Source organism: Pezoporus wallicus, unplaced genomic scaffold (assembly GCF_028554395.1).
Source record: "Pezoporus wallicus isolate ANWC-B61680 ecotype Strahan unplaced genomic scaffold, APGP_CSIRO_Pwel_v1 contig_2012, whole genome shotgun sequence".
NCBI lineage: Eukaryota > Metazoa > Chordata > Aves > Psittaciformes > Psittacidae > Pezoporus > Pezoporus wallicus.
Window position 1 is genome coordinate 3,696,828 of NW_026639840.1, and position 16,337 is coordinate 3,713,164.

The 16,337-nt window shown below is 37.8% G+C and overlaps 1 protein-coding gene across 3 annotated transcripts; it reads left to right on the forward strand.

Annotated features, from left to right (window-relative positions):
* Positions 1 to 2,106: 2,106 nt before the first annotated feature.
* ANXA11 (annexin A11) lies at positions 2,107 to 16,265 on the forward strand. 3 transcript variants are annotated; one of them, XM_057416344.1, is made up of 14 exons: positions 2,107 to 2,167; positions 3,362 to 3,474; positions 4,841 to 5,206; positions 5,761 to 5,848; positions 6,239 to 6,333; positions 6,780 to 6,893; positions 8,393 to 8,483; positions 8,605 to 8,684; positions 8,822 to 8,878; positions 9,775 to 9,868; positions 10,619 to 10,714; positions 13,273 to 13,331; positions 13,519 to 13,641; positions 15,525 to 16,265. In XM_057416344.1, exons 1-14 carry the CDS (start codon positions 2,116 to 2,118, stop codon positions 15,582 to 15,584), a joined length of 1,488 nt encoding a protein of 495 aa, XP_057272327.1. In that variant the 5' UTR covers positions 2,107 to 2,115; the 3' UTR covers positions 15,585 to 16,265. The 3 variants fall into 3 exon arrangements, with proteins under 3 accessions (XP_057272327.1, XP_057272329.1, XP_057272328.1); XM_057416346.1 differs by lacking the exon at positions 4,841 to 5,206; XM_057416345.1 differs by lacking the exons at positions 13,273 to 13,331; positions 13,519 to 13,641; positions 15,525 to 16,265 and adding an exon at positions 12,235 to 12,479.
* Positions 16,266 to 16,337: the final 72 nt, after the last annotated feature.

Genomic DNA, 16,337 nt, shown 5'->3' on the forward strand with positions numbered 1-16,337 from the left:
CAAGTAATTGTATGCTGGGTTTGGTGCTATAGGTTTTAGCACTGTGTTTGCATTTGAAAAATTCCCCAGAGTTTAGTCATGTAGAGAGGTGCTTGTATAATCAAAAGCTTGTCTCTTCATCTATAGCAGCTGATCTGATGCTACTTCTTGCAGCAGACTCTTCTCTCTCAAGTGGAAGAGTGATAGTTTTGTAGGTAGTGGTGTTATTTTGAACTTTTGAGAATCCACTCTGGAACGTTTAGGTTTTTCTTAACGTGGCCCTGTGTAGAGGTGGTAAAAACAGCCTTGATATTTAAGTTACTCTAAAACTCCTAGACTGCAGTGAAAGATCTCATTGAAAACTGAGTCTGAAGAGAATGTGGGAAAAACATTTACTGTGTTGTGGAGAGCATCTTCTAACCATCTATTACAATATAAAAATTTCTGTGAGCTAGATATAACCTGGTTATGAACGGTGTCATGTGAGCTAAACTGTAGTCTGTTCTTTCACTTGAATATGCAGAGTTGGGCCAAGATGGTTTTGAGTGGCTTTGAATTCCCAGGACCTTTTTTGAGGTTTAAAGGTGGCTCTTTATGATAGACAGTTTACTGATTTAATGCCCGATTCTGTAAAATGTCAGCAAGTTTCCCAGCTGTGTGTCCTGCTTGGCCTCACATGCAGAGGTGGGTGAATTGTTAAATCTGTTACACCCATCAGAAAAGGGGGTAATGGTTATACCTGTGCCTGACCCCACCTTGCACTTCTGTTTGTAGGATGAATGAGTGTGAACAAATGGCATAAATGGAAGGGCGGTGCTTGAATTTGCATGCCCAGAAATAATTATTTTCCTGTTAAAAGCATCCTTTATTTACTGATAAAGAAGTTTTTATGCTGAGAAACTGCTCATTTATGTTAGACGCTCTAAATACTGGAGTAGAGGTAAGGTAGGGGTTTTAGTTATAGTCTGCTCTGTTCATTGCGGTTTTTGTTCATTCATTTCTCTCTCTTTAAATCTAAATGAGTACATGTAGCATGTACTCCAAAGAGTTTTTAAATAAATGGAAGATTTTCCTTTAAGAAAAAGAAAAAATATTTTCCAGTTCATCTGTTGCTATGCAAAGGAGCCATGCAAACCAGAAAGGGAAGTTTAGCATGATATTGCAAAATGATAACAGTCCCAGGAAAACAGCATTCCCCACAACCCAAACCAAACCCAAAACAAAACTTCACAGCTGAAATCCAAAACACAGAAAAATGAGCCAAGTGCATAAGGTAGTGCTTTAGGGGAAAGAAAGGAAAGGGGTACTCTTTGCGCAGCAGTTTAAAAATAGACTGAGAATTGTCACTAAAGATAGCTTTGAAAAAATTAAGACTGATTGTCCTTCATCTGGAACAATCTCCCTTTAGTTACTTTTACCATTCTTCCTGATAATTATTAGGTTTTAAAATGAGGTTTAATGCATTCTGGAAATGAAGTTTTGTTTTGTCCTTCTTGTAGCTTTCCTTTTTGACCTTTGCTTCTGTTTTGGAGCTAATGACTTTGTGCACTTCTGTGCTGACAAAGGCACTATCCACCAATTTGTTCTGGTCCTTTCAGTAAGCCTTTCCGTAAACCTTTATGGCAATGCTGTAAGCGTGAGGTGTAGCCCTTCTCCTTACTCTGACCTTGCCCTTTTGCAGACATTTGCATGTAAGTGCCTTCTAACAGTTCTCATAAAGTTACTCAATTGAAGATGTGGCTTGTTTGTCAGATGATGTTCTATTCTTGATTAAGAAGACTGTTCTGTATAGGTTATAAACTTCTGGAGACTATAATAGCATGATGAAGTAAGCATTTTCAAGTAATACATTCTTAACAACATAATAGACTGAATAATAAGTAGTCAGTGAAACAAATAAAAAAATAGTCTGAGGAGTGACTCTATAACTACTGAGACACCTGAATGTGTTTATTGGTCCAGCAGAAGGTAATAGGAGGAGATTTCCCAGGGAAAAGCCTGTGCCACTTGGGCAAAGTATGTATGCATTTTGGGAACTGGCTACTGCAAACATGTTGCCTGTTAATTTTGTGTGGTGTAATTAGGGAGACATTACAGAAGGTAACTGTATCACACATAACTTTTCAGATCTTTGCGATGAGTTACTTTGGCTATCCCCCAGCGGGTGGACATCCATCAGCAGCCCCAGGTAAGTTGTTTAGATGAAGTAAACGTTAAACAGCTGTGGTGGTCCTATCTGGAGTGGAAAGATGGCATGGATGAAGAAGGAGACTGTGGAAGCTTTTCATGAGTTACGAAAACTTTCTGTGCTCTCTTGTTAAATCCTATTTTATCTTGGGTGGGGATTCTGGTTTATATGATATGGGTGGTCTACCATGTGCTCATATGAAGTCCATTTTCATTCGTCTCAAATGAAGCACACAGCACTAGGGCCTGGTCATAATTTGGCCAAAATCAATAAATGTCAGTCTTGTCAGTACTGATTCTTGAAGATGGCTGGTGAGAAAAATGAGTTTGGAAAGAAATCAGTCACATACTTTAAGAGCATATTCAACAAAAAAAGTAGGGCTTTAATTATGACATTATTCTTAATTCACTGTTCTTAGGCAGATGGTTGTATATGGAAGGGAGAGGACTGGTGAAAAGTGTATCAATTATAATAATATAAAGCTGATGCCTGGTATCAGGGTGAACTTCACAGTTGTCAGTAATGAACTTCACAGTTGTTGGTATTGTTGGCAGAAAGAAAGGCCTGGAGTCATGTGGGTGTGGTGAAATGTGGAGTTAGGCAAGTGAACTGAGGAAGTGGTAGCAGTGTACCGTGAGAAGCCAGACTAGCCTGGGAGGATAAATCCAGTTTCTCTGCAGGATTTATCCTCCCAGAACATCCCTCTGAATGTTCTGGCTTAGTTAGACTGCTGTGCAGAGAAGACTGTATTGCTGTGTGCAGCTGAGCTTTGTAATGTGGGTATCTGTGAATGTATTGTATCATGCTCTGTAGGTATCTCATATTAGGAGCCTAAAAAGAATTAATATAATCTTCCTACTGGAATACCCAGACAAATTTGTAGATTAAGAGAAACTACTCTCTAACCAAAACATGATGTTTACAGTGTTAACTCTTGAATGTTAACCTTGAAATATGCTTAGAGTTGTTTTAAATGAGAACTTTATACATTCAAAAGTAACTAATGTGGTTAGAAATATCGAGTGAGGTTTCCCTTTATATCATTATTGCACTGCTACCCTTCACCTCTTCAGTTGAGTTTCCTTCTCCCAAACTGCTAGTGTTGAACAGACTTTATATTAGAAATATAAGTAGTGAAGAATGAGTTTAAAAAGGTTTAGTTTCTTGTTTCAGGACAGCTGTGTTTGATTTCAGGTAGCAGTCCTGGGGGTGGTGCTGCCTGTCCACCTTTAAATCCACCTCCAATTGGTCTAGAAAATGTGGCTGGCTATGCCACTCAGTTCCATCCCAACTACATGGCTGGAATGGTGAGTTTTCTTTCATTTAGTGTACTTTACTGTGACTTCCTTGAGTGCAAGATGTGTTTCTGGCATTGTCACTGAGAGGTTCATCACTTGAGTTCTGTGCTTTTATGTCTAGTCTGTTTAGGTGTTGAGCATTCAATATCATCTATTGAAGCAAATGATTACCGCAAGCTATTCCTTTACTTTAGGAAACGAGACCACTAGTTAAATGTTGATTTAAGAGCCTAACTTCAAAAGTCATGGGTATAAAAGTAATATAACTATTTATAAATATATAAATATAACAGGAATAGGAGAACAGACTGTTGACAAGTGTCCGTTGTCAATATATTCACGTTGACAAACACAGTCCGAATTTTGCCTATTACCTGGGTTTTGGTCAGTCTTTGTAAGGAGCAAGGCTGTGCAATTTGAGGTATCAGTGTCTCATTCCTGAAAAGAATATGGGATCAGCTGTCTCCTACAAGCACTGCTGTTTAACAGATGGCAGTAAAAACCTTCTACATTGATTGAAGAAAATGCAGACATTTCCCATGTGACTTTTTTCATAGAGTATAAGCGAGTGACACTTCTGACAACTTAGTCTTCAGAAAGCTGTTATGCTGCATAACAAATGCACAGTTTGTAGGAAGACATTTGCATTACAGATGCCTTTCTGATGCAGATTACATTAAGTGATTTGGCAGCCAGCAGTCAAACTGAGCAACAAATTACCTAGGGTGCACAGTGCAATATCTGCAGCAACTAGCTTCTGTGGTCACTGCAGTCATCAAATGTCAGTCCGTCTGGTTCCCCTATAGAAGAGGGTCTGAGTATGTCATGGAAGATGGTATTGCATGTCGAGTGGAGTATCTTTGTGGCAGTTTCTGCAGATGTCTTTCCAAACATAGTCCAGGAATTTGCTCGTTGTAAACTAACTACTAATGCATCTAGTGCAGCCAGGGATTGCTCGTAGTAAATCCCTGCACTCAGATGATGCTGTGGTCATATAAGGCAGCCATGGACAGAGAAGGGATAAGCAGTTTTGTGTTGCTGGGATTAATTGGTGTAAGTTCTTAGAATAAGGGGTGGTGGCTGTTGGTGCTGTTCTGTGTGAGTGGTATGTCAGGCTGGATGCAGTGGCAGGTATGTGACTGTTGGTTCTTCTTCTTCGTGTATGGAAGCCAATGATTACAGTAAAGTGAGAGTCAATGGAACACGGGTTGTTTTCACATCTTGTATGCTAGTAAGACATAAATGCAAAGTTTTCTGTGGATTTAGAGCTACCTATCTGTGTTGGAGGAGGTAGGTTGTATTGTATTAAGCCCATTAGTGAATCTCTACTGTTTGTATACCTTCCTACCTTTTGCTTTATTTGCTGTCATTGCAGGCATCCAATCTGGCAGGGGCCTTTGGTGGAACATATGTACCACAAGGCATATATCCTTCAATACCTGGAGGTTATCCCCCAGTCCCTCCAGGTGGCTTTGGGCAACCTCCATCAGGACAACAGCCTGCTTATGGAGGGTATCCTCCACCTGGAGGAAATCCACCATCAGGAATGCCATCTTATCCAGGATACCCAGGTGGCCCTGTGCCAGGCCAGCCCACACCACCACCTATGAACTATCCAGGACAACCACCAGCAACTTACTCAGGGCAGCAGCCCATGCCAAATTATCCACCAGGCCCAGCTGTGAATCCATCTGTGCCCTCTTATGGAGTAAGTACAGTGCCTACAATCCCTCCTGTAACAGTAAGAGCATCAGTGCTGCTGTTTTGAGATGCGATCGTATATGTGTTTCTGCACATTTTCTTTGTGTATATGAATATAAACTGGCTATAAAATTGAAAGAATAAAACCCCCACAACAACAAACCCAAAAACAAAACCCATGAAAAGAAGTTTGACTAAAGAGATAGGTACTTTCCAAAGGCAAGCAATATAGGCTCAGGATTTGAAATAATTGCTGGTTTACCATATTGTCCAAGAAGAAAGGTTTGATATGAATTCAAATGTAGTGAAATCTGCCTTCCCTAACTTAACAAAGTATTGCCAGTTGTATATACAGTTTCATCAAAACTTAAATTAATTGGACAGCATATTTGTATCAGTGAATGTTCATGACCTTCCATTTTCTCATTATTTGGAAATAGAAATTCCAGATTGTTTCAGGTAGGGTTTTTTTGAGTTTTCTCTGTTACTTCTCTAACGTGAAGAAAATTGGTTCTAGTGGTCATCTTTACTAGGTACTAAAACAGTCTTTAACTGATTAGCATTAATATGCAACTCAACTTGATCTTATTTTAGCATGTAAACCGAGGCACAATCACTGAGGCACCGGGATTTGACCCTCTGAAGGATGCAGAAGTCTTAAGGAAGGCCATGAAAGGATTAGGTGAGCAGTCTAGTCTTTTTTTCATATAAAAGAAGGGTTGCAGCTTTGATTCAGCACTGAGCTTTCTCCATTGTTATGTATGTACTGAGTGGGTTGGTTTACATGCGGTTGTCCTTGGTAATAAGAAAAATTATTCATTTAGGCATAAACAACATCATGAGTTTAGTATTTGGCGTTGGGCTTGGTTTCTTTTTGTATTTGTACTGTGTTTGTGATTGGGAGTAGAGGTTGATGTTCTGTGGTCATAACACAAGAACAGATACTGTAGATGAATTAAAAGCATACATGTCCTTCAGATGGCTTTAGACAGGATAGGGTCAAATGAAAACAGAGAGTTGAGTCCTGACATGACATGCATGCTTATTCTGTGGTGTCTGTGTGTGTGTATAGGAACTGATGAGCAGGCGATTATAGATTGTCTTGGAAGTCGCTCAAACAAGCAACGGCAACAGATCATCCTGTCCTTCAAAACAGCTTATGGAAAGGTAAGTTCATCATGAGAACAGAAGGAAGAAGAAATAAGAGCCTTCATTCCTTCATTGGAATTTAGAAGACTTAGTGTTTGGAAAAAAAGATTGAAAGTTGCTTAAGGGAAAGGAGGTTCACAAATCATAGCCTGTTTAGGGTTCTGCTTTTACTTACTCTTGACTTTTTTCATGCAGTGTTTCAAATGAAATACATAAAGCAATTTCTTTGCTAAATGGTTCCTTTGACTCTTTGGTCTGTTCAGTCAATTTAATTGGACCTTAGTTACCTAGATGTACATGTTACCTTATGCTGGGTTTAGTGTTGTTAAGTGGAAAAGCTTTATTTGGAGACAAATTATTGATGCTTATACATAAAAAATTCTATTTAAAATGCACAATTTTGGTCCTCACTACGTCAGCTTTGGTCTTTATGCAACTTTTTCCCTGTTTTTACTTCTTATTAGGATTTGATCAAGGATCTCAAGTCTGAGCTATCAGGTAACTTTGAGAAGACAATCTTAGCAATGATGAAGACACCTGTCATGCTTGATGCTTATGAAATCAAGGAAGCTATAAAGGTTTGTGTAGGAGATACAAGTTTAGTAGATAGAGGAAATAGTTGAGCTGATAAAATTTTTGGTAGTCATTTAAAAGCTTGGATTTACATCCCCTCCTCTCTGTCCAGATATTGAACCCACTGCTTGTCTGACCTGTACTCCATTTCTTGGAGTTACATGATGGTAAAATTGAGAAATATTATTCCCATAGGTTAAGGATAAAGACTATTTGATATGTTTGTGTTGTAACAAAAATATATTAGTAAATAAATACACACAAAAAAAGAGGCAGAAATTGAGTTCTAACAGTCTCTACAGTTCATTTATTATATAGTCTTGAGTAGGCCACTGAGGCAGCCATCTTCTAAGCCAGCCACTGCATCTTTATTTCTGGGGTTTTGCTTTGAACTGTGATGGAACTGATTATGACAATGCTTAACTTACAGTTGACAGCGACTTTACACTCAGTGCTCAAGAATAGTTCAGTAAACTGTGCTCATAAAGATTTTGGGAAGGGTGTATATTTTTGTACTTATCTTTTCCCTCAGCTCAAAAGCGTATTTTCCTAGCCCATGCTGAACCTCTTCTAAAATACTATGGAAGTATCTGAAGGGGGCTTATAAGGATGCTGGGGAGGGACTATTCATCCCCAGGGGATGAGGGATTGTAGTGGTAGGACAAGGGGTAACAGGTTAAAACCTAAAGAGGGGAAGTTTAGATTGCATATAAGGAAGTTCTTTACTGTAAGGGTGGTGAGGCACTGGAATGGGTTGCCCAGGGAAGTTGTGAATCCTCCATACTTGGCGGTGTTCAAGGCTAGGTTGGACAGAGCCTTGGGTGATGTGGTTTAGTGGGAGGTGTCCCTGCCCATGGCAGGGGGGCTGGAACTGGATGATCTTAAGGTCCTTTCCAACCCTAACTATTCTATGATTCTGTGATTGTATACTTCCTCTTTAAAACAGTGAAACTATTTTATATACATTTAGGGGTTTCTAAACATTTAGGATTTTAAAATAAAGATAATGAAACATTTGTATTTCAAGACAATGTTTAAATGAAGGTGAAATGAATATTTAAATTTCTGAGTCAATACATATATTTACATGTTCTTTGGCCACAGTTTTCAAGTAGCTAAGAGGATGAAATAATACTTACTTCATTGTAATTGCAACTGCTATTTATTAGTGAACGAACCCAGGACAACCTATTAGAATTAAAATCACTGATAATGGTAGAAAAAAAAAATGATTAAAATGCCTGAAATCTGGGGTGAAGGATGACATTTTAGAATGAAGTTTTGTTTTCATAATTATTTTAATTATCTATTCAATTTGTATCTTTAGTACTTCTCTGTCTTGGAAATATAAGTAACGTTTAAACTACTTGCTTTGACTTCCTGTGTAAAAAGATTATATTTTGAGTTGTATTTTGTTGTTTAATTTTATTGCATTTCTTTTATACTAGGTTGTGGAATTAAGACGAGAATCTGAAGTGTGTTTTTTCCTTATGCTTTCTTTCAGGGCATTGGCACAGATGAAAATTGTCTCATTGAAATCTTAGCTTCTCGCAGTAATGAGCATATTCAGGAACTCAACAGGGTCTACAAAACAGGTTAGATTTATTACAGTTCCATTACAGATTTCTTCCTTTTCTTCTTAATCACTGCCTGTAAACATAAAGTTAGAAAATGAGCAGGGTTGTATGATGATTCGTGACTCTGTGTTTCTTCCAGAATTTAAGAAAACTCTGGAGGAAGCAATAAAAAGTGATACTTCTGGACACTTTCAGAGGCTTTTGATTTCACTTTCTCAGGTATTTGCATGCTGGTATTTTGGAGTTTGGGTTTTGTGTGTGTGTTTGCAGATGGCTGTTTTTTTAATAAAAGAAAAGAAAAAAAAAAGAAAAAAAGCACCCACTAATAACACTTTTGTATCTTCAAATTCTTTCAGGGAAACAGAGATGAAAGTACAAGTGTTGACATGGCTCTTGTCCAAAAAGATGTGCAGGTCAGTAGAAGTTCCTCATCATTTTTAAGTATAGTCAACTCAATACACTGAAATTTGACTGTGTGGTTTCTGCTTATTCCTAGCTTTGGTCACCTTGTGAGTTCTGTTGTACTGCTTATGTTTCAGTGGGTGTTTGTGATATGAAAGGCCCTGACATAGCAGTAGAGCCATGTAGCTCCATTACAGAGATATGAAGTTCTTGGAAATAGAGTCCATAGGGTTTTTTTTAATCTCTCATTCTGTCAGCTATCTGCCTTTCCCATGTGTTGGGTGGCTCCATTGTGCTGCTTTTTAAAGGAATGGATCAAAGAGTTTTGAGGATTAAAAGAGTTTTGATCAAATTTTAATGTATTCAACATGTGCATTAGCCGTTGCTTGCCATTTAAGGAGCTCTGGTTTTCTGCAGCAAATAAAGCAATTGGACTCAGTAACCCAGTTAATTTTTTTGCATGTTCCATTTCACTGCATAGCAAAGAGGAAAACCCTGGATTGTTTCAGCACAGTACTGCAACGTAAATAGTAATGTGATTAGCTTTCTACATATTATGCCTTAGAAAGAGATGAGAATGTCCCAGAACACACCTAGAGGAGTACGGAAAAAGGTAGACATAAGCCCTCTTAGGTTGAACAATTTTCAGATACCTGTTATCAGTAGTCTGGAGCTCTTGTGTTTGAACACCTACATATCAGTAAGCTAGCAAGACTGCAAGCGTAGCATATATTAGGAAGGTTAGAACTAGCTGCTACATATTAGTTGCTTCTGTTTTCCATCAGTACATAGACTAAGAATTAAATATAAAAGAAGAAGAAGCTGTAAGGAAGCAGATCTGTAACTCAGCTTTTCGAGTGTAACTGCTTTTCTGAGTAATGAAGTATGAATTCCCTTCTGTGTTTAGGAGCTATATGCAGCTGGAGAGAACCGTCTAGGAACTGATGAATCCAAATTCAATGCCATTTTGTGTGCAAGAAGCAGGGCCCACCTCAGAGCAGGTAATGGTGTCCCCAACATAAATAGAAACTTGATTCTGTTACATGCGACGATATAAATGTACAGCAGTGCTCTGTGTTTGAATTTTCCCCCGTCTGTAAAATGAATGTAATGATGCCTCAATGAAAAGCAGGATAAATTCTGCTGAGGGAAAAAAATACACAAGAGTTGAATGTCTTTCTTAAGTATCAGAGCGAGGTCATGCTTGTTCAAATGTTTCTCTGATAAAAGAATTGAAAAACTAAGATTGTTTCAATTTTGCATGCTTGTGTGTGCACAAGACACTTGAAATCATTCCCTTCCCCTCTTACTTGCTAGTGACTAGGTGTTACATCGGTCTATGTAGTAGTGCTGGAGATGTTTTAATAACTGTGTAGAAATGTGCTCCATACTGAGGCAGTTATGTAGACAGGAAGGGATGGGGTGTGTGCGAGAACCTGGATGTTTTCTTCTTAATTTTACTGACACCCAGAGCTTTCCTAGAACAGTTTTCACTGTTTGCCTTACAGTGATTTATTGGTCTAGCCCTTTAAAAATGAGGACAGCATCAGACAAGCTAGAAGGAGCACAGCAATATGTAAATAGAACAGTATGGGTGATAAAATAGTATTAGTCTTTGAGATGTTAAAAATTGAGTGAGTATACTGTAGTATCTAGTTGAGAAGTGTGATTGAAATGAAGCCACCCAGCATGCACCAGTGCCACCTCTTTTTGAGAGGCTGACTCCTAAAATCTTTCTCTGCCATTAACAGTCTTCAGTGAGTACCAGAGGATGTGTAACCGGGACATCGAGAACAGCATATGCCGTGAAATGTCTGGAGACCTGGAAAAGGGCATGCTGGCAGTAGGTATGTGTTGTCTTAGCAACTATACCTGGTATTCCACTACAGCTGGCTTAGATGGTGGCATCTGTGACTCCAGCTAAGGGTGTTCTTCTTAGTAATACTTCCAGTTTTCTGCATTTTATTTTGAGCTTTCTATGAAGTCTCCTGGGGTTAGTAAAACAGGGCACTTAATTCCCCTCATAATGACAGATGAAACTTTTGCTTCAGGCAGCTGCAGAATTTAAATTTCATACGTTAAAGTAGGGAAAGGATTATTAACTGTACTTGGCATTGTTTTCAGAAGTGGTGAGAGCTTGTACCAACTGCCGAGTCAGTGAGAATGGAATATCTGGGACAGCTTTGGAAATCAAGCAGAGTACAGGCATCAACCCTCTAATTAGTTACCTCTACCTCTTTTTACTAGAAAGAAAACTTAAATTTGATTGTAAAGGGGTAATTTTTTCCACATTTCCTTTTTGTGGTTAGACCTTTGTTAAGTGCCTCCAGTACTTTTGAAGAGTAAAGACTCTTACCTCAAGTTTACTATTGTCCTTGGGAAGGTAGTCATTAGTGTCCATGAGGCTGGGACAAGGTCTCAAATTGTGCAGTACTTCTATTTGGAGTGTTTTATTCTATGTAAAATTGTGGACCTCTTTCTCTCTTCTTTTGTCTCATGTTTCTTAGACAAGACTGCTTCTTTACATCTCCGTTTATTTTTCTGTTTATTACTGTGAATTTACTGTGGTATCTATTGCTGCTGTTTTAAAAGTGGTGTTGTTTTTGAATATCGTAGTGACTAGAAAAGTGATGTAACAAAAACGACAGCAAAACAAACAAAAAAAAGAAACACAAACTGCCCCCCAAAATCCCAAAACATACTTGTGTCATTTGGGAAACAAGATGGGAGAGGACATTTAGCTCAACCACAACAGATATTTTTCATGGAGTTTTGTAACAAAATCTTGCAAAATGGGAATGAATTATAAAAGCCATATTTTTTTTCAGTCCTGTCTTGTGCATATGTGAACTATGTAACTATTTTTCTTACTTTGCTTGGCCAGGCTGTCACTATAGTAGCCCTTTAATTAACTAAACTGGGTCCAGCTCTGCTGGTGTGATAGCCTTCAGAACTTGTCACCTCAGAAAGTATTGTTAGAAAACAAATCTTAGGAAGAATAAGTATTTCCCAGTGTTTGTAGGAAAAGGTTATCCCAGCAAAGAGAATGTGTTGTCAGTTTGACTTCATGGAGCTCTGCAGTCATTTTTCAGGTCCCATGTAGATACAGGTTCAGAATTGGGAATGTAGTGTACAAATAAGTCAATAATCTTTTGAGTTATTCCCTGAACAACTCTTTTATTGGATAGATTTTGGTTTGGTGGTTTTATTTATATGTGTATATGTGTGTGTATACATATATATATGTAGACACACACACATATATATGTATCATTTGATGGTAACATCATTTGTTCTATGAACCTTCTTTTCAGAAAAGAAAAAAAGGTTTTCTAATTGAAAATATTTAATTGTGCTTTCTTTAAAGCTTTCTGGATTGTGCAACTGGTAACTTACAATAACATCTTCGAACATCTTAAAGTGCAAGTGTGTTGTTCTAGCTAAATGCAGTGATAGAGAAACATGCATTTCATTTGTCATTCTTTTTTGAATTGTATTATACATATCATTGAGAATTGTGTGTGGTGAACTGCTACCTCTCATCTACATTTTCCTACTCAGAGAAGTACTTTTTCCTATCTAAAATATGTGTTTCTGTGAAATACATATTTAGGTTTACCTGTTTGTTTCATACTGATTTTATGTAATAGCTTATGGTATCTTTTTGTGCTATAAATTATAGGAAAGGTGTGGTTTGTTTTCTGTGTAGTTTGGCACAGATTGCATGATTGTGTGCTTGTAACCAACATAGGATCAATTTATAGATTTTAAATCTGATGAGTGATGGAGGATTCTTTCATTATCCTGATTAACATGGCAGTAATTTGATTTAGATTTTCCTCTTTCAGATTTCTAAGTTACTGTTCTAAGTAAGTATAAAATGCAGTCATTACTAAATAAACAGGTTAAGAATTTTTCAGGAGTCCTGGTGAGCTTGGTGGCTAAAAAAAAATAATTGTGATTAGCTTTAAAATAAGGTCAGGTTTCTGTTGTAGGTGGCTTCCCAACTTGTATTAGGGCAGGACTTAATTTTGTCATACGTTGCAGATGCATGGGCTAAAAATTCTTAAATTAGGAAAAAGCCTCGGACACTCCTATTTATTTCTTCAAGCCATCTGCCCCCTCCCATCCCCTCTTTTCCCTTGATAAGCAAGAATCTGGTCATTATGGCTGGTTCACACTAGATGGTTTCTAGTGATGGAAAAGTTTCCTTTGGGCTGTGTTGTAGGTTTTTTAACTTTATTGCAGCTACTGTTTGGATTAAAAATCATTTTGGTGACTAACTGAAGGATTGGAAACTGCATTGTATGGAGTGTATGTTTGTTTAAAATTAACGCATGTAACTATCTAGGATAATGATTGAGGGGGAATACCTGATTTCTATAATGCTGTTTGTTTTTTGCAGTTAAGTGCCTCAAGAACACGCCAGCTTTTTTTGCAGAGAGATTACAGAAAGCAATGAAGGTAGGTCCCTGTGACAGGATACATAAACATATAATGTGGTGAGGTTTTGGTTTGTTTTTTTTTTGAGATTTTATTTGTTCGTTTGTTTGGAAGTTTTAATGCTTGTACAGCTTATTGGAATTAATTGTTCAGCTGAAGCATTTCCACACATTATTAATACATTATATTGGTGTTTTGTTTGTTTCAGGGAGCAGGAACAAAAGACAGAACTCTGATTCGAATCATGGTATCACGCAGCGAGGTTGACCTGCTGGACATACGTGCAGAATACAAGCGGATGTATGGCAGATCCCTCTATGCAGACATCACTGTAAGTCTTGGAGATTTTATTTTCCCTCAAGTGACATCCTTTCTGCTAGTAGAACATGCATACTTATGCTGAATAGCTATTAACAGCACTGAGTGTAGCTGGCTATGTTTGCTGCATTTGTCAGGGGAATGGAAGCTGAAGTGTCAGAGAACAGCGCTTGCTTTTGTGTGGGGGCTAGATGAGCTAGAGATGGGAAGGAAGCCAACAGAGAAGGAAAGAAAGAAAAATTGGTCCAGAGGGGTTTCAGAGACTTGATTTTAAGCTTGGTTTCTGTCGCAATCTGTATATGATTTTGTAGAAACCACTAAGTCCTCCTGATAACAGTGGTGCTCTACCTCATGTATGTGTTGAAAGACTGTAAAGCTCCTAATAAGCTTTTAAAAGATTGCCTCCTCTTTCTCTTGAAAGTGCAAGATCTTGGAAATAGCCTAAACTTCACATTCTTTAGCAATTAGTCAGTCAACCCTATTACTGCTATTGACAGCTGTAGCAGCAGTCAAGAGGATGCCTGGCCAATGGGGAGGGTAATAAAAGCTGCAGTGAGAGTAAGTAGTGCACCTTCATTGACCTTGTAATGAAGGTGACAAATCTGTTAAGTCTCTATTCCTTCTGCTGATGGCACTGGGGCTGCACCAAAAAGTCTTAGTGTGAGTTTTCTGCCAGCAACTATATGGTCTTTCTGCCAGTGTGCCACAGAGGGTGGTCTAGCAGAAGCTTTTTCCAAGTGTACTTCCTTTACTCCTTCACCATCCCGCCCTCTTTTTTTATTATCTTTTGCACTGGCATTAAAATAATTCTACCATTCAGGAACAGGCCATACCCATTTAATGGGCTGAACTTCCTCAGAACTTGGTTTCAGTAAATATGGGCATGCATGGGCAGTTATGTCGATGTATGTAAATTGTAGTTCTTTTTTTTTGTTTGATTTTTTTCCAACATCCTTGGAAAGAAAGTTCGTTCTTCTTCTCTCATGTGTGTCTGTAGGTGGACAACAGTTCTTTCCTTTCAGTGCATATATAAACAGGAATGTTTCACATTTTGCAGGTTGTGCTTTACACGTGCACAGGATTTATCCTGATCTTTGAAGTGTCTCATAGTTCCTGTTGTAATAATTTTGCTTTGGATAGTTTTCAGTTATACCTGAGAATGAAGGATGAGATAAATGCATGAGCAGAAACTGTTCTGTGAAAAGGATTGGCAAGCCTCATCAGCCAAAACTAGTAAATGAGTAGCTCCCAGGAACACTTCTTACTCACAAGAGCATCAGGCAAAAACTCAGGGACTTTTGCGATTAATTACGTGTTTGTGTGTGCATCCATACTGATTTTCCTTGCCCACAGCATGAAAGAGTTGTTCTCTAATTGTGGGAAAACCCCCAACTCTTATATCTTTGCTATCAGGGCCTTGTTTTTAAAGTTTGAATATAGTACAGAGGAAACTTTCAGTTGCTGCCTCTGGAAAAATATCCACATTAATGGCAAGGAAGAGGACTTCTGTATTAACTTTTCTGTATTTTCATACCTTTTTTTTTTCCTGGAACACAGCTTTTCAGTGAGTTTTTTTTTGTCTTGTTTTGTTTTTTTTTAAATTGTACTATTCCCAAGTAGTTGAACCTGTATACTGAATTCAGCTTGTTGAAGAAATGTACTTCTATGTGCACATTCAGTTCCAGTTGTGAAAGGAGCAGATTTTACTGTGTACTTGTATGGGAGTGGTTTTTGATTAATAGACTTTTTAATTACTTTTTTAAAGAGGATAATAATTGCTTTCTTTCAGCCCTGGCTTCATCTCTTTTGGTTGTTGATGTTATGTTTAGGATGCTAATGTTTCCTCTACTTCAAAACACAAGTCTTCAACTTTTCTTCTTCTGGGTTCCTTTTCAGGGTGATACTTCAGGAGACTACCGGAAAATCCTTCTCAAGTTGTGTGGTGGAAATGACTAAATGGAGCTTTGAGCTTTTCTTTAAAAAAGCTGCCATTTTCATGGCTGTACTTTAAAACATCTTTTTTTCTCTAGAAGTAAATATGCAATTACCTGTTTCTCCTACAGCAGTTACATCTTTAAAGATAATATTGCCTATATTTGCAGTTCAAAAATAGTAGGTAATAAATGCCAAGAAAAAAATACATATCAAGCTTATGTGTCATCTGCTCAGGATTCTGTATAGTACTCTCAGCAGTCCTTGAATGGCAGGTTGTCATTTCTTTCTTGCTTATATTATGTTGAAATAGTATACTTGTTTTATGGAAAAAAAAGTCACAGTTTTATGATTTAAGCTTTATTTTGTATGAACAGTCGTCATTTTAATGCACGTTTTATATATATATATATTGTATGCAGAGTTGGATTCATGCTTGCCAGCTCCCTGATACGTGGAGAGAACAGCCTTAGGTTTTGTGTCTAGTTAAGACTGTTTTAAAGAAGTTTTGTCAACTCCTTTTTTTCTTTCCTTGATTGTTTTTAAGGAAGATGTGTTCCACATTTCATTCTCACAAGGGCAACTCTCACAAGGCAATAGTAATGTTCACAGTAGTAGAGATTCTATGGTTAATGTTTTCAGGTTTTGGATTGTGCCTTAAATATATGTATGTAAGAAGATATTATGAAATTAAAGCCATCTTCTCTTTGCAGACTATGCTTTTTAGTGTTGATGCTGATTTATCTGTGAGTGATGACTGAGTGGGACACAGAAGTT

Coding starts and splice junctions, on each gene's coding strand:
- ANXA11 (XM_057416344.1), top strand. CDS start 2,116: ATGAGTTACTTTGGCTATCCCCCAGCGGGTGGACATCCATCAGCAGCC. Junction 3,475..4,840: donor CCAACTACATGGCTGGAATG/GTGAGTTTTCTT, acceptor CTGTCATTGCAG/GCATCCAATCTGGCAGGGGC. Junction 13,642..15,524: donor CCCTCTATGCAGACATCACT/GTAAGTCTTGGA, acceptor GTTCCTTTTCAG/GGTGATACTTCAGGAGACTA.